Raw genomic sequence first — 22,884 nt, 5'->3', positions numbered from 1 at the left:
TGCACACTTACATTGAACAGTCCAAAAATACAATGCAGAGTCGCTATTTTGATAGGCGCTGTCTGGGTCGATTTGGACAATGACCATTTGCTTTTTCGATGTTTACTGGTGAAGCTCAGTGGCTATGGTTAAGGCTAGGGGCCATTACCACACATCCGGGGTTGGTGTTACCAGTGACAAACATTACGTACAAAAGACCGGAGATTGCTGATGTAGAACAGGAGACGAACAACGACAGCGGGATTCGAACACTCACCTGTATGTTTCAAAACAACCTTCTGTCTTCCGGTTCATGACCGTTTTCCCAGTCAAAGTTGAAAGTTTCATTATCAACATTATGAAGTTGGTAACTCTCTTCCTGCATCAAAACGATCGATATCGGGAGATAAATGGAGTGGATATCTATGATCATGTGAAGACCCCGGGGGTGGGTGTGTATGGGGGGCGGCACTTCCCGCCGACATTCTCTTTTCTGCTGAGTACCATGCCAACTAGCCGGCATTTACACTTCTTGTTTATAAGCCTTCCAGCGGATTTTTTTCCAGCAGTGGAGACATCTTTCTATGTCGCGAGTCTCTAAACCTGGCTCTCTAAAGGATAAGTTGGCGAAACACTTGAAAAAGTGTGTATGATGTCAAATCATGTACATGTACAGTGTCACATGATGAAACTGAGAGTACTTACTATAGAAACAGTGAGAATGTTCGCTTATATCATGTAGGTGAGGTTTATGGATGGCTTAAACCGATGTGCTCTCACCAAGTACTTGACCAACCTTCTTAAAGCTTCAACTTTATTCAAGTCAACTCTTTGACTTCATCTACCAATCCACTACGGCTACAGCTCTCAATTAATAGAATATGTGTTGTACAATGTTACTTGGGTTTTAAACTGGGAACCCGTGACCTTCTTTTTTTCAGCCCTCCTATACTTACATTAAAAAGGAAAGGAAACCGGAATGACATGGTAAACCACCGACCATAAGCAAGTTACAAACGGTCTTTTTTGGCATGACCTCTATTTGCAGAAAGTAAGGCTGAAAATTGCCAGATGAGCACCATCAACTGCCTATCGTCAGCAAAGGCTGCACAAGAACAGTAGTTGGAGTTCCAACTACCTCCAACATTGGAAATACTGGCTGCGCACATGGCATCTGATGAGTTGTGTTATTAACGATAGGAATTTATAGATTTTAGGAATTGAACTAGGCAATCAAACACAACAAAAGATACTCAACATACAATAATGGATTTATTGTGGCTCTTTTTGATACAGTCAAGTGTAATATTAACCCCACCCTTCCTCAACTTCCAATTTCCGTAACAACTTAGTTGTAGCATCACGCCTGCGTTATCAATACATGTCCAGTGCATTTGGTTTAAAAATTTCATTCTGGCGCTGTTGAAGATGTCCATTAATGCCATTTTTGTATTTACATGTAAGCATTCTCCATAGTATGTAAATCTGAAAACCACTGATGTCACTCACAAGTGAATTTATTATTTGAAATAGATTAAGCAAACGTCAAGCGTCAGTTACATATATTCCTTGGGCCTTGTATTAAATCGAATTAATGAAATGCCGAGTTCTTTTTGTCTTCAAGATTCGTGTTATTCCTCTGTTCTTGACGTCGATGAGTCGACAGCTTAATGCACAGACAGATACAAATGCCGAGAGCTATCAGCAACGTTGTACCCATGATACTGACACCGATAAGAAAACCCTGAAAGCCTTCACAACGTGCTGTATTTTCTCTTTTCAAAGGCAGTGATTGTTTGCTTTCCTTTTTGCGGAATTTGCCTGTCACAGGATCTGAAAATATTTTGAGACAAATTAGGTCAAGGTAAGTGCTGCAATAAAGGTGAGCTAGAAAATAAGTCTTGCGATTTTTGGTCCTGAGAGTCCATTTTGGTAGACGGCTTGAATACTATTTTATGTTTCGATATAAAAAGACTACAGCATACAGAGGAAAACCAGAGCATTTACGACAATATGACTGTTGGCAAATGGCACACATATCCGGTGAATTGACAAGACGGTCTCTAGTCAATTGACTTCAGTTAAGGTTTTATTCTAACTGTTCATGTAAATGCCTAAATAGTAGCAAATTACCCAACGCCTAGATTCATTGTGTCTCAATTCCAGCAGTCGTTGAGGAGGTAATTTTGTTAGGCTGTTCGTATTCCATTCGTATGCTGTTACTAAGGATTATTCATGCATTAATCAGCTTGACAACGTTACGTAGGCAACGGATGACCTGGAAAACACAAGCTATTCTGTTAAAAAAATTACTGACGAGCACACTTACCCGTATTCATTTTCATGTAGTTTGAAACAACTTTAATCAGCACTGAGATGTAACTTTCTTTCTTTCCTTCCTCAGTCTGCTTTCCCGCTTCCCGGATAAATCGATCTCTGGCATCGTCGGTGTTATCTGTTACCGCTCTCTTTTTCCTTCCAGCTGGTCCCAGCGTAGTACAGCGCTAGAAACAACAAAGCGGAATATTGTATTTTTTTCTTCACCTAGACAAGATGAGGCTTACTTTAATGATTATTTACTGAAAATTAATACGCCGGTCATGAGGTAGCACAAATACAAGAAACAAAGCAAGGGAAACTCCGAAAATTGAACTCAACATATTTGGTATTCTATATTTCGCCGTAACTATGTAGCCATCTTCAAGAATATATAGCAGAAAGTAAGTTTAGGCTATATATACACAGTAGAGTGTACAAGGGAAACAAACACTTATATTCACATAATAACAAAGGCAATAGAAAGCTATACGTAGAACTAAATAATCATGCGCTTGGGTAATCTCCAGAGTCACATAAAGCATACATCGGTACCCACTGCAGACAGAGAGAGTTGCATGGGTGTATGAGGGTGAAAGAGGCGTAATATGTAGGGGTTGACTATTTAAATACAATAAGTTCTTTTGAGGATTTTTATCCATTGTTGAGTGTTAATGATTTCTGTTTAATTACTACAGAGTTAAAGGGCCCAATGGTTTGCTCTGTGTATTACTTTAGTATTGTAAAGGAGTGTATGGGTGGAAATGGGAGAAAATATGCATAAATTTACAGTAAATCTATCTGGAATTGTAATAATATCTATTGTGTTATGGAAATCTTCACAATCCATTACATATTTGTAAAATTCACTATTACAGTTACTGCAACGTTCGTTTAATCGTTGCATAAGACAACTTTCAGTTTTTTCAATCTATATTTAAAACAGACCGAGTTCTTTTTTAAGATACATGAAGCTTGCAGAAATGTATGCTAAAGCCTGCTTATTCACAGAGGATGATGACCTATTAATTCAAATTGCGAATGTTATCCAGAAAGATTAAGGCAGAATAGAATAGTTCGACAGGGGTACATTTACTTTACGCTTTCGTATTCCAGCTCGACCGTTTATTAGAAGTGGTTGATTCGAATCATTCCCCCATGTGTTACACGTTAACTAATGCTTAATAAAGATATACCTACATCGAGACAAGTAGCTGGACCAGTGCTTGAGTCACAATAGGCAAATGAGCAGGTAAAGACGACGTCGCTGACATCTGAATTAAGCGAGGTGCTGAATGTAAAGGGACTGAAAGCACCGGTGTACAGTAGCCCTCCATCCGCATTATTAGATAGGCTTGACGTAAATGGTTCTCCCGCAAAGGCATCGACACCGCCTACCTTAAGCACGCATCTGCAATAAATCATCATTATTCTTTATCCATGGTAAATGACTCAATGAACTTACTGTCTTCACTTACAACAGGAAAAAGAGGCTTCATTCGAAATTTCTGTTTCCAGTTTTATCAGATCAGAAATGTACACACCCGTTTTGATCCGTAAGTTGTATAGCTGTTGTGCATGATGTTGAGGTACAAACTCTACAGTTGTAAGGTGATATTCCCGTGTATGGGGGATTGCCTAGAGGTAAAAAAAAAATATATATATATAAATCATGAATATGGCCTACATATATTTTATAAGTGTTATTTCATAAAATATAGAGGTATATAAAGACTAGTTTCTTACTGCTTTTAGATGTAAATTTACCGGCTACATCACAGGCAACTCGATTATCCTGAAAATATAGGTTTTTTTCTGCAAGCCTCGCTGCTATAAGACATTTGAGTCTGGTGGTCCACGTGGAAATGAAATGGACGTCGTTCAGCTTGGTATTTCCTCCATATTGATCCAGCTACGACTTTGTTCAGGAACTGAAACTGATATGAAGCGATTCTGGGATGTTTACGCGTGCAAATGTGCCAAATAGGAACTCACGCCCCTGAGCGATGTTAGGATTCAAATCCGCCCTCAGTCTCATCATGTCGTTGGTTGTGATTACCGTTACTGGTGATAAGTTGTCATGGAGCACGACTGTCAGTCGACCAGGATCCTGAATCGTTACAACGGGAGGTGGTGTCTCCCTGGATAAGAAGCAAGACGTGTGAATATAATAAAAGACTTACGGCATAGAGATTAAAACCAGTGCAGTAACGACAATCTGATAGCTGGCAAATGGTCTGAAGTGTTAGGGTTTTATAACTGTTAATATGAAAAAAAAGTAGCAACGTACACTATTTTTCCATCAGGGATTGAAAAATAATATAGAATGTGTACATACATACCAATATCAGTTAAAAAAAATCTCCTGGTGGGAAATGAGCAATGCTTTAAGATATCACAAGTGAGGTGAGTATGCATATGAAATGAACCGTTCTCCATGAAAAGCTCTTGAAATGGCACTCAAGACCATAATTCAGATATGTTGCCTAAGCTTCACTCATCGTAAGAATGGGAATCTTCCAACTAAACATATTAAGGGATATTAACTAATCTAGAGAATTAATAATAAATCTCCGGCGTGATTAGGCTCTGGGTTTGATCCATATGTTAAACTTACTTGGTTATGTTAAACTCAGCAAGAATAACTTCACTCTGTGTCATGTCAGGATTATTAAAATCGCAGAAGATGCTGTACTTTTTCTCGTAGGCCAGTCTTACGGATGAGTGTAAGTAATCCGTGGTCACTTCAAACTTCCATCTGTACTGACCGTCTGAAAGCGAGCCATTCTGAGGAAATATGTATTAAATGGGATGACAGCTGAGTCACGAAAGAATATGTCGTGCATACATGAATGACCAAATTCCAACTTTTATTAACTATGTCAAGCAAAAGAACACGATGCATGAAAGTTCTGTTGGTCCAAATTGACTACGGTCGGGTCATACCAAAGACTGTTTGTACTTGCTGATGTCTAGCTTGGCGCTCAGCACTGAGAAGTTATCGTGATGAAACAGGACAGGTTGGCCCAATGTCAGTTGACGACAACACTTTGTGTACACACACATAATGACTCGTCGTCATAACACTGAAAGGGTGTTAAGTATGACGTAAATCTCAACGCATTGCGGTGGGCATTTATATACTTAAACAAGTAAGACTCTGACGTCTGTAAAATTTAAGCTACATTTAACGTTGTGAAATTTATCTCTGTAAAGCTGTACAGGGCTACTGTCATCCTATAGATCTCTACTATGCTATAGGTTTATCATGTAGTTACAATGTTTATTTCTTTAACATAAAGGTGTACGGTAAAGTCTCAGAATATGTTTGCAGATATTGTAGAATACTTACAGGTGATTGCTGTACACCACACTCAGGAGTGGGAACACCCGTGTTAGAGTCAATGTCTATAGAGAAAGTGGAAAAATTGCCTTGTGTAGTAATAAATGGTCCCCCACCGTCGGTGCTGCATGAAGATATTTCACTACCAGTGTCGACATCCAAAGCGAAAATTCTATCCACAATGTTGCCGTAGGTGTTGATGGATGCGGTTAGCCGCCAATTGGAATCCGCCAGTATATGGCAAGTGTAGAAAACTGTAAAGAAATGCAGTGATTCGACAAAAAATAAATTGCCAGGTATGTGAGTAGCTGGTCATTATTAATTTGTGAATATTTCGTGGGTTGAGTAACAGATCTATGTGGATTTTTTTGGTTACGACATTCAGCTACTTTTGATAAACTTGTCATATATCAATTCATTTGCCACACTCACTGGAACAGAATATCTAGCAGTAGATTATGATCAGTTGTATTATGGCTGCTATATTTGTACTATGAATGAGCAGATAGTGAAACCAAAAGTTAATCAATGTAACGACAGTGAGCTCTCCACCAGTCTGTCTCTTTGATGTTCCCCGGGGCATTACCATATTCCTCAAAACAGTTTGATCTTTCATTGCAAAGTTCATACTCACAGTCAAATTGGTTAACGTCTTGTGAAAGATAACCCTGGAATTCAAAAGACGAAATTTAACACAGAGACTAGTTGATTTACTGTTTAACGCCGTACTCAATATTAACAAAAAGCAAACTACCGTATAATTTATCATGAACAGAAAAATAGATTGTATAATAAAAAATCATTATGATATGTTATTCTTCTAACATTTCCAACTTTCACTGAACATTTTCCTGAACTTACCTGAATCAAACCGAGAATCAAGATAGCCCCAAATACCACCATCTTGAACTGAAAAGGTGGGCAGGAACTGAAACAAATAGTTATATGGTGTAAGATTCTTTTTATTTTTATATCGTGGCGAGGAAATATTTATGGTCTGCTGACCAGATAATATATATTGCCAGTGTTACATGGGACATTTTGATACCCGTGATGACAAGGTTAGAGAGAAGATGAAAACGAGAATGATGAATACAAACATGATTACCACCACAAACACGCATTTTAACAGACATCAATTCAGTGGGCTCCATCAGAATAGTGATATTGAATAAATGCTAGTCAAACAACCGTGTCCAGGATATGTCCAGTTTTATTTCATACACATTTTAAATGTTGTCACTGTAATAAGTATCACGAAACAAGTTCCATTGATCCATTTAATCCATTACGTCAAACTATATAGGCCTAGGCCTACATACATATATGAGAATAATATTTAGAATTTAGAAATGACAAAACTTTACCTCAGGACCGATGTAGCCAACACACTTGGAGACTTCAGTATTTAAATCAGTATTTAGAAGACAGTGAATACACTTACTCTAGTGTTAAAACTTTGTATAAGTAATCGAGGTCGAATGGTCAGGTCATGACGTCACGGTTCACTTGTTAAAGACGACTGTTTTAGCACAGGTGAAACAGACATGTCAAAAGAGTTGGGTCAGTATTCCTGGGTGCATGGAAAAGAAAGTGTGTTTAGGGAGGGTTGAGAAGGGTATTTATAATCCTCCTATTTTCTGTCAAGTGTATACTCTTTCCTAATCAACAGCCACACTCATACTATGGTAGATTTACTTACATGTATTTCAACGCGAAAGTATTTGTGATTATTATAAAGTAGCCAACACAGGCTATTTCCATTTCCAAATAAAAAAACGATTACGAATAAGGTAGAAACAGTAGAAAACTGTTCTTACCTGAGTCCAGTTATTTCAGTTGCTAGATCTGTTAGTTAGTGCACTCTTGTCCTGCCTATATGTCCCCCTACCCTCCACGCTTAACGTACCCGTGATCTATACAGACTGTTTTCACTGGGTAAAATCATTCGCCCATTTTGTCGAAAACGTTATCATAGAGACCAGCGCTGAGATTTACCCGCCATGCATGAATTGTTCCTCCAAACTGACGAACCCAAACTCTGAATACATCAAAGAGACAGACACCTGTCATTCATTTAGGCTTTCAGCAAATCCAACCAATCAAATCTTTACGTGTTCCCCTTTTCAGGTACGGTCGAAATACTCATCACGTGAGGCCCTCAATGAAAATTTACTCTTTTTAACCTACTGAAATGGAAATCTTAGAAAGTAAAGCTACTGTATGCGTACATGGACAACATAAATAGTGAGGTCATGACAGCTTGGCTCAATAAGATATCCTTTAGAATAAATAGTTCTTCACAAGCTTGTAATGGTATTGCAACGAAATGTTTAATTAAATCGTGAAGAGAGATAAAATTTTGTTCTTGGAACCTATAATAGCTATTCTGTGAAATCGGTGGGTCGTCATGATAAATATATATTGCTCAGCACAGCTCAGGGTGTGCCCTTTTAGGGCGAAAGAGGAACTAGCTACTAAAAGCTATATCTAAATATTCACTTTCACCTTTTCTTCACGCATTGTTGGTTATTATAGGTTGCACTGGTTGGCATTTCAGTTCTGAAAATAAGAACAGATTTATAAAGTAAATATTCCCTGAGACAGGAACAGGTTTTGTGATAACATTTCAGCATATCGTGATTGGTTAATACAAACGTCACAAATATGCTTATACTTAGAGCTACCGTTTACCGTTTAAATGTGCTATTTGAAAAAACCCTGGTTATTCCATTTCTTATTTCTGGTAGGACTAAATCCACCCACATAACATTCCGTCTCGTCTCACAAACATAAAGTGTTAGTCCTGAGTCAGGCAAAATGATTTATGAAAAGTTACCAATACAAATCATTTTGTGAAAATGGGCACGTAATAGGTTTTGGGTTGAAAAATATTTTTCTGATAAGTTTTCAGCTTTTATATGTACAATAACCAATCTGCTTATACGTATCGCAACTATCATCAAAATATTTTGAGAACCCTTGGTTATTTCATTTCTTAGTTGGGTTTAAAAACATTGTGGGAAGATGGTTCATCGACCAGCTAGTGCTTACACGCCTACAACTGTGAGTCATTTTAAGTGGACATGCAGGGGTAATACCCACAACCCGGACAGCGCTAAATCCCTAGAAGCTATACATTTAGCTTATCCAACCACCCATAGACAAATGTTATGCCCTTTGGGCGGTTAAACTATAGTGGCGAAAGGTTGTTCTGGTCTGCTAACCACCCAATGGATCCAGTCCTGTTGATCGTAAACAGAAGGGGGACTCGGTGGACAATCAGAATTGCAACTATTTTTGCACATATTAGCTGGTTCTATATGGGTGTACGTAAAGGTGAGTAAGTTTAACAGTTCAAAGGTTATTATTATTATTTTCCGAATTTACCGAACTGCAAGTGCTTCCATATATATCCGTAAGGCCTACTTGTATTTAATAGCCTAGCCCAACTTAGTGCGCTACATAACAGTTACGCTTAATGGATAATTCCAATTTAAATACTACAGGACTGGCAAACAGACGTGTTTAAATTATTGCATTTTCATCAGTTCCGCTAAAACCACTGGATCTCTTTAAAATTTTTTGAACGGTTCCATCCCTAAACGATCCACCAGATCGCGAAGTAACACCGGATAGATATTAATGGCTGGTTGTGTGAAAAGTTGGATGAACTATACAGTAAAAGGGGGATAACTCTTAACGTTAAGCACCAAGGCAACGAGTATCCTCTAGCACACGGGTTGCCATGCCAACCAACCGATTTTTGAGAAAGCTACAGAAATGTAATCCTCTGTAATTGTGACAAGGTTTCAATTTATCTGACAGAAGAAATTACAAGTACACAAGGACGGATAAACAAATATTGTAATTTTAACAAAATCAGGATATGTCTGCTTTCTGTTTTTGATTTCCCTCGTGTCGCATGTTTATTTCTTTCAGTTTATACACTGCATTTTAATCATATCCGTTATGTGCTTAAAATAATGCATATATACCTACTGTCAGTGCTACATCGTGATAAAGGGTTTGTTATATCTACGCTGACATATCATGTTGCTTATAAATTTTGTGCTGTTTATTTCAGAGTTAAAATGACGCAGAAAACAACCATTCCCATTATTTTAGTCTTCCTGTTTGTTACGCCCTTGTTTCTTACGGTAGGTTATGATAAAGTAGCTCTTATTATATATTTATCATATTTTCGCTTTGTTGATCTAGTTCTATATAGTAATTCTAGTAAAAATGTATGTATTCTGTTTACGAGTCAATAATGAGCTTTAGAAAAATTAATTCTGCTTTTTCACACTATTTATAAAATCAACTAATCACGAACTTGTGTTTTTCTTTCAGTTTGTCAGTTCCCAGGACCCAAATCGTAAGCACCCACGGCATTGTTTGTATGAAAATTGAAAGTACCGTACTGTTTAAGTTTACAGGATACGCGTGTTGTTGCCATAATTTTGGATTTAACAGGACTAAGCCAGGGATAACTTACATGCCACCAACGTTTTCCATCCTGAATAATTAAGTCATAGGCCTTGTTTCTAGTGCCTGAAATCATGACTTAAATGAACTTCGAAAAATTCTTTATAACCAGATTATATCTGGTAGTTCTTATGTAAACTGATTTTAATCTCTATAACCAGATTTTATGTGTTGATATTCGGTAGTAAACATGTCAACTGATTTTATTCTCTGTAACCAGATTATACATGTTGATATTTTATCAATGCCTATATGTTTGTAGTGTACTATTTCTGTACCGATGTGACCGGAACAAACGACTGGTTGTTGGATGTGTACGTTAGGAAAAACGCAGGCGATATGAACCAGATGTTTGGTGTGGACTTGTCCTCTGGGGCTTCCATGAAACTAGCCTGTGATGCCACACCCTTCATACCTTTCCCACCTATTAACCCCACACAGGAGGTTACTGGGGACGGGACTGATGCCGATCCATTCACCATAAGAATTACCACGAACAAACTCACCAGAGTGCCCTCCCCTGCATGTGGATCTGAGGTATGTCGACCTTATTGTACTGACAATCAACAAGTCAATCAACAAACTAATCAATCAACTTATTAATCAGTCAATCGGTAAAGCAATCATTTAATTGGACATTAGTTTGAGAAATGGAGGAGTACATCCATCAATGTACCCTCCCAAAAAAGAAACACAAAGGTGACACATGGCTGTGATTGGAGATGCGGAGATAAGGTCCACTTGTGATCAGATGTCATCTCTGAATGATCTTCTGTTGCTTATTCTGTGATTCCTGAAATTCTTAATATCTCCTTATTTAACTTATCTGAACAATTAAAGCGTTTTAAGATAATTAACGTACCTGTGCATGTGAATACTCACATATACGTTTCCTTTTTGGTACCCTATATATCCACCTAGAACACAGTAAAGCGTAACAAGCATTGTAGGGTTTATTTGCAAAAATATAGTTATCTGGAGTTGATAGCACTTAACCAACTCGACGGTTCGACTGCAGCTTTCTGTCAGGATAACAGGATTCTCTCCGGTCGGCCTCATACCCTATATAGTTTGTCGTTATCTTATTCTTCAGTTAAATATTCTTCAGTAGGCTATCCATCCTCAATTAAACTTCATTATGTGATAAAATAAAAGGAAATGGATTTGTACATAACATTATGGTAGTGGGAAACTGGACAGAGATTAAGAGCATTTTAACGAACATTATCTTAAATTAGGTAGGTATCTTGATATTAACCGGGTTGTAACAGATCAATGAGTGTTAGTGTTTTGATGGTCAGTGTTATACTGATCGAGGTTTACAAACCAAGATAAATGCACATTGCTCTAGAGTTCTGGCCCCTTTATATACATATCCGAAAGGCGGATGCGCATGTCTTTTGAGTGGCGATGGCGGAAAGCACATGTGTCTTGCATGAATCGTATGTCTGTTTAAATACACAACATTCTGATCGATTGGTTTTAAGAGATAATAAACTTTTCACTACATTGTTTGCGGGTCAAAAAATAGAAACCTGCAAGATCTGCTCGAGTGTGGTTCATTCAATAAAGTCCTGTCCGTATGAAGTCGGTCCAAAGCGATTATTCAGTGGTGCAGTTTCCACATATTTAAATCGTCTTTTCCACCAAGGGAAAGAAATCTGCAATTCTTTTAACCATCGCGAGTGCTCGCGCTCTTGGTGTCAGTTTTTCCATATTTGCAAGGGAGATCACCCTGTTACCAAGTGTCCGAACCAATCCAGCAGGGTGAGGCTGTCTGGTAAGAAGCCATGACTAGCTTATGATGTGAATTTCCAAGAGAAGAGATGACCAATAAATGTTACAAATTTATCTTTAGAATTGGAAGATTGTCCTCATTCTGAGTTATGTAACTGTCTACTGTGCAGCATGGTTTTGACACCAAGGTGCCTATTTTCAACATTGTGTCGTCCAAAATCTGCAACAAGCTGCTGTCGGCTAGATCCGACCCTGAAGCGGTTAACAGCCGTTTATAGTACGAGTTAGATAATGGCTTTGTGATGGCCCCTTCCGCAAAATACCAGTTCCAGTGTTTTGTTTGATACATTAGCTTGTGTGATTTGTTGGATAGCAACACATAACTGTGGTGTCAAATATTTCCTACACTTGCTGGATGGTTTCCTTAGTTTGGACAAACCTGTGCATAATGCAAAGGAGTCTATAAACTAAATTTTACATATTTCTCAGTTGTTAAATATCCCATTGTCTCCTAGCAAAACTAGTGGACCCAGCACAGTGATCGAATACTTGGGGATTATTTTGGACTCGGAGAAATTTGAAGCCAGACTCCCGAAGGAAAAAATCGTATTGATCTCTCATTAATAAGCGTAACTGTACGAAGCGTGAACTCTTGGAACTGTTGGGCTATTTAAATTATGCCATGCGCGTTATTCGGCCAGGAAGGAGTTTTATATCACATCCTCTGGCTCTTGCTCATTCTGTTAAGGAGTTACATCACAGAGCGTCATTGGCCGCGGGGTGTCGAAAGGACTTGGACATGTGGAGGAGATTCCTCTCCCAGTGAAACGGAATTTCCCATTTTATAGACCGAGGTTCACCTGTGTTATTTTTCCACTGATGCCTCATCAAAAAAATGGTTATGGTGGATGTTTTGGGAGCCACTGGTTTCAGGAAAAAGTGGCCACAGGAACTGATGGATCATGCTCACAAGTTAAGAAAACTCTCCATGGCGCATAAGGAACTATTTCCTGTAGTAGCGGCTGCAGTGTTGTGGGGCGATTTATGACGTGGTAAGGAAGTAATGTTTCTGTGTGACAATGAAACTACTGTTGGCGTTATTAATAAGGGCAGATCCGAAGCTTTGCCCCTAGCAGATCTTTTGAGGAAATTAACTTGGTGTTCAGCAAATGGCCACTATCATGTTGTGGGTAATCATATTACTACCAAACAGAGCAATATAGCTGACTCGCTCTCTCGTTTTTCAGATGAAGAAGTTCAGAGAGTTACCGCCTGTGTTAGACTGTTTACCAACTCCATTTATCACTTTCTTACACATGTACAGAGTACCATGTGGTCTAAGTGACCTTAGTCCTGTTACTGAAGATTTACTTATTAAGTTTGTGGTACACTGCTCTTCAAAACTTAAATTGCAGTTTGCAACAATTAAGGTGCACTTGGCAGGTGTCAGATTTTTCTACATGCGAGCAGGTGTAGAAAATCCATTATGTGATTCTTTTTATAAATGTCCAAGGTTGGAGTCCCTTTGTAGGGGAGTTAAGAAATCTCAGGCTGTTCCAAAGCACCACCGACTTCCTATTACATACCCAATTTTGAAACAAATTTGCTCAGTCCTACATGGTGAATGCTTCTCCCTTTACATTGACTTATTAATTCAAGCAGCATGCTGCTTAGCGCTTTTTGGATTTCTGCGGTGTGGGGAGTTTACCAGTGAAACAGAATCATTTGTTCCAAACTCAGATCTGTGTCTTCATGACATCTCTTTTAGCGATTCAAGAATTACGTTTGTCAAACTCAGAGCTTCAAAAGCTGATCTATTCCGACGGGTAATAACTATTAATGTATTTTGTACAAAACAACCCCCATGTCCACTTTATTTAATGAAGAAATACATCTCTGCCAAACCTACATGTTATGATATCCAACCTCTTTTCACTGTTAATAGGAGAATTCAAGATTTAAGGGACTTTTTCAATTGTAAGTTGAAAGCTGTTCTTGCCAAAGCAGGCTACCACCAAACACGCTACCGTGGTCACTCCTTTAGGATAAGAATTGCTATTGAAGCTAGCTATGCAACACTTGCAGATCACCTCATTAAAACTTTAGGGTATTTAGTATATTATGCTAAATATTGTTAAATATTAAATATTATGTTATTGTTAAATTATGTGGGGTAACTCAGCTGACTTGTCACCTTCGTTTTGGGTGTTTTGAATTCACACACATTGAATACATTTAACTTCATATAGATTAATTATTACTGGTTTTAATCGGTCGTCGCTGGGCTACGAGCTCTGAACTAGAGCTTAAGCTAGTCAACCCTCGCTGGGCTAAGAGCTCTGAGCTAGAGCTTATGCTAGTCTGCCTTCGCTGGGCTAGAGCTCGCCTTGAGAGCTTATGATAGACATGTTTATAGTCCAGGCAAAATTGTTAGGTCAAAATTATGGTGCAATTGGCTGAGTCGCCCCATATGCCCAAAGGTATTAGTAATGATGTTAAATATGTTTCGGTTGTTTTGTATTCAATAACACATTTATTGGTAATTCATCTGTGTGCCCAATATAATGTTATGTACATTGATTAGTTCTGCTTAATCCCCACTGTAAATTTAATAACTTCACAGTAATTGAAATATGCATTGTGTATTCAACTGAAATGCAGAAGCTGAAGAACATATGTTCTTGTATGTGATTGATAATATCTAAGAACACATATCAGTGATTTGTATTGGTTGACTTGTGTGAGCGTATAATTGTGTGAGCCTATAAATTTGTCATTTTCTTTAAATTCAAATCTTCACTTGGTTTGGTTTGTGAAACATTAAATATGATAACGGTATGAACATCGACTGTATTTTTCCCCTCACCTCAGGTGTCCAATCCTGCTACTGTGCGGGTAAATTTCCAGCCTGTCTCCGCTTCTTCGCCGGTGAGCTGGGAAGTTCAGCATGCGCTCACCTGTGACTATTCCAACACTGCTACCACCCAAACGGACACAGTGTTCGCCGTGGCTACTATCACAGGGTATGTACTTGATCACATTGCTGAGGGTTGAGAAAATGTAGCGATCCTAATGTGCATTTGTTTTCAATCAACCATACACCCAATCATACAATCTATGATTAAACAATCCAGTCAATCAATGTTTCAACCGAAAATACAATTCGCCTACAACCAAATCAAAATACGGTTATATGGATAAAACCTACCATTTAACTCACCAGTTATCAATCAAGTATTAGTTAATCTAATGTATACTCAGCCCTGCATTTGTCTCGAAAACCAATCATTGTGCATACAGGGAGACTGTGACCGTGATTGATTTAGGAGACCCACTTGTCCTGCAAGTCCTTAACCCCAGAGGTCAGGTGGTGACCGAGGTCACCACAAATGAAATCTTTCTAAAGGCAGAGTTCTTCTCTGGGCCAGATGTCTACACACGTAAGTAATTATCCTCAACATAAAGCTCGCCATTTTTATACTTGAGTAATGAGTTTTTATATTTTTTATACTCGACAAATGAACACGTAATAATGAGACGACGCCTCAAAGTTAACATCTCTGTCCCTCTTAGTATCACAATATATAGGTATATGTGTCAAAATCTAAATAAACGGACGGGCAGATAATCTTAAACGCTATTATATTACGGAATAGACTATGTGGATATAGCTCAAGATTCTAATCGGAAAGACAATATACAAAAGCAAGTTCACAAGGATTGTTTTTGTTTTAATCCCTTCAGTTTTAATTCTTTCAGTTAACACTCAACCTCAAAAGAATTTATGCTGTCAGAATTTGTTTTCTGCATAGGCCTGCAACAGTTTGTTATTTCAAAATCTCACAACTCTGTGGGTATTTACTGTCTGGTCCTAAGGTCTCTCTATATACCTTTCAGTATTTGGCAGAAAATGTGTTCGCAATGAATCGCGTGCAACGCTCCATTAAAAAGGGTTTCGGATTTTTCTTGCATTAATTTATAATAAGGAAACCTTGTTTTGTCGTTTACCTGCAGTGCAACGTTTGATTTGTAGGAAGATTCTGTGTTCTTTGTATTAATATTAATTTACCATTCATAGTAACTTACCTCAGTCGGAATGGACACTTGGAGTGTAGATATAATTTGAGGGAGATCAAACATCGGGAATAATAGTTTGGATCGAAGACAGGACATTTGTTAATACCGGCGTGCACTTGTAATGTCAGACAATCATACATACGTAATAGTCACTGCGAATGATTCGTTACTTTCTCCAGGGCACAGCAAATATAGCTTTCCTTTACATGTGAAGAACTCAACAACCATTATTATTACTTTTGAACCTTCTTTAACTCGACATAAAACCTGGTGTGATTTTAACATTTGTAAAAAAGATTACTCCTGCATAATAGTATAACCCATTAAAATTCAGGAATTCAGTAAATATAAGTTTTCAGTTATATTTTCTTGCCAATAATATCACAAATAAGGGAGCAGCAAGTTCATTGATGCTCGTGTCTGTTGAGTTATTGAACTTTCTATTTCAGCTTTGGCCAACGTGACGGGAATCTCGCCACACAGCTGTAAGATCTGCGATACCAAAGACTGTTCCGGTGGTCTGGTGTCTGATATAACCGATGCTAATGGGTAAGAAGGAATTTGCCATTATGGGGATTAAATTCTGTATAAATCAAAATCCCATGCCCATTTTACAATGTGTATCATTACAGTGGTACAGTAGCTTTGATATTTTATCAGCACTATTCCAACCAAAAAATAACCAAAACCAAACCAACAAAAAAATTGGAGTATTGGAGTTTGCCTATTGGTGTTGTCTGACTTGTTTATATAAAGATAATGGCTATCTGCTTCATATAGGGTTGAATTTTGTATTGAAGTTTTAAAGCTGGACGGCATGTAAAGTTTGAAATTTAACGAGTGATTCTCTTCTGGTACTGGGCTGGAGGCTTATAAATGGAAGTTGTGATTGTTGATAACAGATATATAAGAGATATACAAATATCGAAGTTGATCTTTAGTCGGTTAGTCTAATGAAACTCTCACCAACAAGAGGTAATCTGAGTGAAGAATTAAACTGTTTGCCATAGACAAACTGTAATTAAATAAAGAAAGCGGACATTTAAGACACATATATGACAGATCAAATTATGAACTAATGTATTCACCTATGTTTTTCATCACATTTTGGTAAGACTAAGCCATTTGTGCGGGCAAATGTGTCTCCCCCTTTATCCACAGGTGCCCTGTTGGTAACTATTTTATGTCCAGCGCATTCACGGGGGATGGAGTCGTACTCAAGTCCTCCTTGCTAACCCTGACTTCCGTCTCCAGCTACAGTTATATTTACTTCAACTGTGCCCAAGATTACTGCACGGAGGACACAGGGCTGAAGAAATGTAAAGATGTAAGTCTTCGACAAGTTTTCCTTATTTCTCATTCTTTATCTTTCAACATAATTTCGTATTTAAAACATACATAACACAATAATTCTTATTCTCGTTTTAAGGCATAAAAGAGGTCGTTATAGACAAGACAATTAATATGTTTATTTATTGGATTAGTGTTTAAAGTCGAACTCAAAAATGCTTCACTTATACGGTGGCGATATAAGGTTTATAAGTGGCTGAGGAAACAGGGCTTCAAGCCAAAGCACTTCGAGAGGTACCTACCTGCACACCCACCTGCAATAAAAATACATCTGAACAAGTGAGAGCTGGGGCCTTTCTCACGGGTCCATTTCCGGAAGTGATTTTGTATACCGAGTCTGGCTTTCCATATATCCGCAATGTAGCCTGAACACCTTTCCATATATTCGTACTGTAGCCTGAACATCGGTTATGATATGATATGTCTCAGTATACAAAATCACTGCTGCAAATCGCCACTTGCGAAAAGTTAAACAGTGTACATACCGGCTGAGGCCATTGTACAACTAGGTTAGTTACAATCTATTTATACCTTTCAAACATTTTAATATGGTTTTAGTTCTTTGTATAGTATGTCTTTCGTTTTTATTTTGTATGCACATTTGTACTTTATTGTTTTTAAAGCGGTGTTCTAATTTAAACGGCCGGAAGAGACGTGAGTTAAACACAGGGGGCGACCCTTATGGAGCACAGTCCCTGTACTGGAGTCAGCGGGTTCTGTACAATGCTACAGGTATGAATAAAAATTGTACTGAGAATGTGTAATATGTGAAACGATTCTAAATAGTAATCTGAAGATGCTTGGGCAAATAATATGTATTATCCATTTAATAGGTAACTTTTATTACTTCTCTACGCATTGACACCGACAGGAGTCATATGATATAGAAAAGACATCCAAAACAAGCCTGCCTGTTTTTAACAAAAAGACCGGAGGGGGGAATATAGAAGAGTATGGGAAAGGTGTTTTTGGCTTGTTTGGCTAAAATGGTTTGCAGAAACAGATGACATGGAAAGAATAAATTGCTTTACTTTTGAAGTAAATGACTTTTTTTGATAAATTGTCATTGCTTGTGGATATGTGGTGTTCATGGTGTTTGTGGCTAAAATACAAGGCGCTATTAAATCGTAAACTACTGGGTCTACTCGAAATACAAAGTTCTTCAGACTGCCAGTACTTTTGTACCAACCATCTTGTGTTTTAAGGTTCGGATTTATTTACATTGATCCTTTCTATTTCAGATCCTGTGCACGATTGTCCCAGTCACACAACGCTTACTATCCTAGTAGCAGTGTTATCCACCATATTCATTTCCGGTGTGACTATTTCTCTTCTTCAATGTCTTCGTTTAGTTTACCTTCTTCGTTTCGCAAACTCTTCAAATACGAACTGATTTCATGAAGACTGTAGAAGTTATTGCATAATAGAAAATGATACATAGAACAATAGTTGTATAGAGAATATATGTGCGTTCTCTCATGTTGTGTGTTTCCAAGCTCATTATCGGTCATTTTATTATTCGACCTGGAGGATGGGTACAAATCTTTCGACTGACGACAAAAGTGAGTTTCGCAGGTAGCGGCTTCATATCAAATTTGAAGCAAATGATGGAGCAAACTATAATTGCACGGTAATTGACTCAGTGTTCACCAATTCGCCGGAATAAGTCACAAATTTCATATTATGTTTTGTAATTTAATAACCTATGACCGACAATCCGAACTGAGTCTTGAAATTAATCTGAATTAATTGGAAATGTAAATGCACCAAGAAATGGTCAAGAACTTGCATTCGTAATGTTGCTGAACTGAATAGACCGCGATGGGGTCGTGATATCCATATCCAGTTACATGTCTCGTCACCATGATTTATCTCTGCAAAGGGGATCACTTTCAAAGCATCAGTCTTAGAAGTCCAGGAAAATAATAATATGGCTTATCATAACATCACCGTATCGATGGAACTCAGAAACCGCTCGCAAGATCATAGGTAGTTATTAGTCCAACCCGGTGTTATGCGTCTCTTTGGCGACTAGTATCGATTGGTAGTACTTAAGAAGCTTCGGGTATTTCTCAACAGTTTGTGTGTGACATGGTAAATTGTTATTTTTCTACACCGCAAAGTCATATATTTTGATAAAGCGCCATTAATCTGGAAAAGGCGCCATTAAGGATATTAATAATGTTAACTATCTGATCTACATTTTTACAGCATGACTACGTTTTGTCGATGGTTTTTAGAAGAATCACTAACTGTTGGTCATTCCCTAAGATCTAAACACACACGGCCAAAATTATTGGTGAAACGTACAATATCTTGTACATGGCGTATTGGACAGATCACTCTTTGATACAATTTCAAAGCAGGTTCAAAGATGCAGATTCATAAATGCAGTTTGACATAAATGAAGTCATGCCGCATAATCTTATATTAATGATCTGCTAGCTTTAAACAATCACATATAACAAAGTCTGTCAAAGACATGTATTCACCTTCGCTGGATTTAAAGGAACCCATAAACTCTCCTGACGGTACATCTTATCTGGATCTATATTTGTACAAAGACCAAAACGGTTTTCTCTCTCGCAGACTTTACGACAAGACCCATAGTTTCAGTTTTGATATTGTACATTATTCTTACTTGGACAGCAGCGTATCAAGGTTACTCCATCAAAAACAAGTCCCTAAAGGTTTGCGATGAGTGTAATTCTCTTGTCAGTAAATATGGACTGAGCGTCCAGGATCTCTGTCCCTCGGCTTCATGATTATGTCAAACTCCGCTTAACCCGAGGCTATGGGCTCCATATTCTTTGTGAAGAATTAGAGTTGCAATCAAAGCGCAACTGAGATACATAGTTTACTATAGATAACTTATATATTAGCATAGTACACGATTTGATTTTACGCATTCGCCTAGAACATACCTTGCATCCACCATCACTGAAAACTGTTAACTGTTCCTCTTTGTAAGCTTCCATCCTAATTTTGTACTTTACACACTTTCTTAGTTTGATAGGTTGTGTTAGATGTCGTTTTGGGAATTGGCCTTGCGATTATGGACCTGGAACGTCCGCCTTGGTTGAAGACTGGTATACGAATGTCTGTTTCGATGCATAAAATGTATGCTTGAGGTTGGGGACATTCGAATACCACTGGTAAACCGCATAGCGGCGTTCCAATTCGGTAAGCGGCCAGATGCATTTTTTTAAAAATTAACATTAAGAGAAGCAGTCAACAGTTTCCAATGATGCACGGAAAACCGCCCAATTCAAGTTTCAACCCAGAGTCAGTGAATAATTTCCAAGTCGAACATAAATACAGGAATCTTAGCCCTGGTACTGAACCATCCCCACAGGTTTTCATTTCTCTATCGGTAAAGATCATTGACCACCTCACAGTAACACCAACAAGATGGTGGAGTTCTTCGCATATTCCAAAACACTTATATACTTACATAAGTAAGTACAGTCTTCCTCCAGATATAAAGCTGAACGCCGTCTTGAAATGCCTTTGACCAACCAGACATACGAATACTTTTCTAAACTGTAATACCCCCAGCCCGGTTTCCTCCCACCTTAATGCTGGCCGCTGTCGTATAAGTGAAACATTCTTGAGTACGGGGTAAAATGCCAATCAAATAAAAAAATGAATACATAAGCTGTTATGACATCATGCTGGTTTTATCCCCATAGTGTTATGTGTGCGTGAATAATAATACCGTTGAAACACGGTTGAGAGAAATACATTTAAACTAGGTATTGGTCCCGTCACATGGGAAGGACATAACAAATTACCGATATCTCAAGTAAGTAAGTAAGTGCCAGATACACCATGAGATATACCATTCTAAGCAGGTTAGACAGACTTTGGGTTACTTAATTGAGTGAATAACTGCGTTAAAACCTTTTGATGCAGGCACTACATCACTCAAGTATGATGAGTTTTGAACATTAATAGGCCAAGGACAGGATGCTTAATCACATTAAGCCAGAAAATATTACAATATTACTGGCGAACTCAAAGTATCTTCTTGTTAGAGGGTACTGGCTGATAATGTTGAACGTCTCGTGCTGTGTTTTTAAGTATACTCTACTTTCCCCAAGTTGTTCCATCATCACTTGAGGAGACCAATTATGCTAAAGCACGTCTTGGTTCTTTCGGAAAACTGAAGTGGTCACGTCTTGGGTGCCCAAAGAGATAATTATATCACAGAAATCCGCGTATAATGTGGTGGATTGCAACCATACCCGACACAATTAAAGGATATCTTCAGGGCGAAGATACCGATGACGAACATCTATAAACTTCTTCCCGCTTTGAATGTGGTTTAAAGAGGCTCTGCATTTCCCTGCTGTAGAATGGGGTAAACAAAACCTGTATTTCTCCCTTATCCCATATAGCTGGAGGATTTTCATCGATTCTTCTCAATATTTTGGCGCCCGAATAGTGAAAAATCTTTCGAAAGGAATTTGCACTTCGTGACCATTCATAAATATTCGATCCTGAAGTGACAGAGTAACCCCAAGGCTTTGCTATTCTCAGAAACGAGTTTGTTTGCGATAACATATTAGACACGAAAAGTTTGGGCGATCTATAATTTTAAAAAAAATTGTTTGACGTATTTTACATGAAATTCGGATTAAATTACGGCTACTTTTATAAATTTTGGCGATGTGCCAGGAAGTCAATATAAATTTATTACTGAAGCGCACACACACACACAAACTGCCACGTAATGTCACTCGGTTCGGTAAGGGTCTCTGTGTTACACTTTTATCCTGCTAGTCTCTGAAGTGGCGGGTTGCAATATCCAGTATCATCTTGTTCAGGAGCCTACAACCCTAACGTACTGCACACAATTTGCCTTGTGTATATGAACCTCAGATAGCGTTATACTAAGATCAGACTATTTCGACAAACGCTGGCGAAACATCAGACTTAGTTAGGCCTTGTGGCACGGCATAGAAGCCGCGAGGTACTGGGCGCGGGTGACCATATACAGTAATATATGGCTGCAATAAGGTACAATGCAGCCGTTAGGCACTACCGCAAGGTTTATTGCTGCAATTGTGGCCATTGGAATTTTCACACAGAGCAACTGCCGCAGAGTACTCGTCGATATTTTGCATCACAGCTTTTCAGTGTATGATAAACTGAGAGAACGGCACAATTTCTGAAATCTGAATGTCTGACCATGAGAGAATAATTCGAAATCTGACGTTTGTTCAGACCAGTACTTACAGCCATACTCTAGTTAGTTGTCTAAAAAAGGAAAAGAAAAGCCATCACCGTTTCACTAGAACGTATATTGTGCATTCTGACATGATTACCTTATTGAGGCTCTAACATGTGTTTAACTCTACTCTCACAATTTAATAGGCGTTCCATGAAGGCTTTACTATGATGTCATTCTGAGAGTTGTCTGGACACGAAACATTCATAAGACTTTGTGCTAGGGGATGTATATTTATCGGGTTGAATTATATCGCCACATTGGATATATGAACAGTTGTTGTTAAAGCGCAACTGATTGAATACTGGAACGTCGATTTTGGTTGACGGCTGGTATACGAATGTCTGTTTTGAATTGTTCT

The 22,884-nt window shown here is 38.2% G+C and overlaps 2 protein-coding genes across 3 annotated transcripts; one reads left to right on the top strand and one right to left on the bottom strand.

Moving 5' to 3' along the window:
* Positions 1-1,231: 1,231 nt before the first annotated feature.
* On the bottom strand, positions 1,232-7,594 carry LOC135471564 (uncharacterized). Of its 2 annotated transcripts, XM_064750845.1 has the most exons (11): positions 7,459-7,568; positions 7,083-7,211; positions 6,500-6,566; positions 6,273-6,306; positions 5,648-5,892; positions 4,913-5,082; positions 4,291-4,436; positions 3,840-3,933; positions 3,496-3,706; positions 2,309-2,483; positions 1,232-1,812 (listed from the first exon to the last, which is right to left on the bottom strand). In XM_064750845.1, exons 3-11 carry the CDS (start codon positions 6,539-6,541, stop codon positions 1,571-1,573), a joined length of 1,359 nt encoding a protein of 452 aa, XP_064606915.1. In that variant the 5' UTR covers positions 6,542-6,566; positions 7,083-7,211; positions 7,459-7,568; the 3' UTR covers positions 1,232-1,570. The 2 variants fall into 2 exon arrangements, with proteins under 2 accessions (XP_064606915.1, XP_064606914.1); XM_064750844.1 differs by lacking the exon at positions 7,083-7,211 and having other exon boundaries at positions 7,459-7,594.
* Positions 7,595-8,860: 1,266 nt separating this feature from the next.
* Positions 8,861-20,055, top strand: LOC135470897 (uncharacterized). The gene is made up of 11 exons (XM_064749947.1): positions 8,861-8,977; positions 9,726-9,798; positions 9,992-10,016; positions 10,389-10,663; positions 14,735-14,886; positions 15,164-15,303; positions 16,390-16,489; positions 17,102-17,267; positions 17,914-18,022; positions 18,532-18,606; positions 19,940-20,055. The coding sequence occupies exons 2-11, from the start codon at positions 9,733-9,735 to the stop codon at positions 20,053-20,055; spliced, it is 1,224 nt and encodes a 407-aa protein (XP_064606017.1). The 5' UTR covers positions 8,861-8,977; positions 9,726-9,732.
* Positions 20,056-22,884: the final 2,829 nt, after the last annotated feature.

The sequence above is a fragment of the Liolophura sinensis genome, chromosome 7 (genome assembly GCF_032854445.1).
Source record: "Liolophura sinensis isolate JHLJ2023 chromosome 7, CUHK_Ljap_v2, whole genome shotgun sequence".
NCBI classification, from domain to species: Eukaryota; Metazoa; Mollusca; class Polyplacophora; order Chitonida; family Chitonidae; genus Liolophura; species Liolophura sinensis.
The sequence above is the reverse complement of the archived record's forward strand: the minus strand, read 5'-3'. Positions and strand labels throughout refer to the sequence as shown.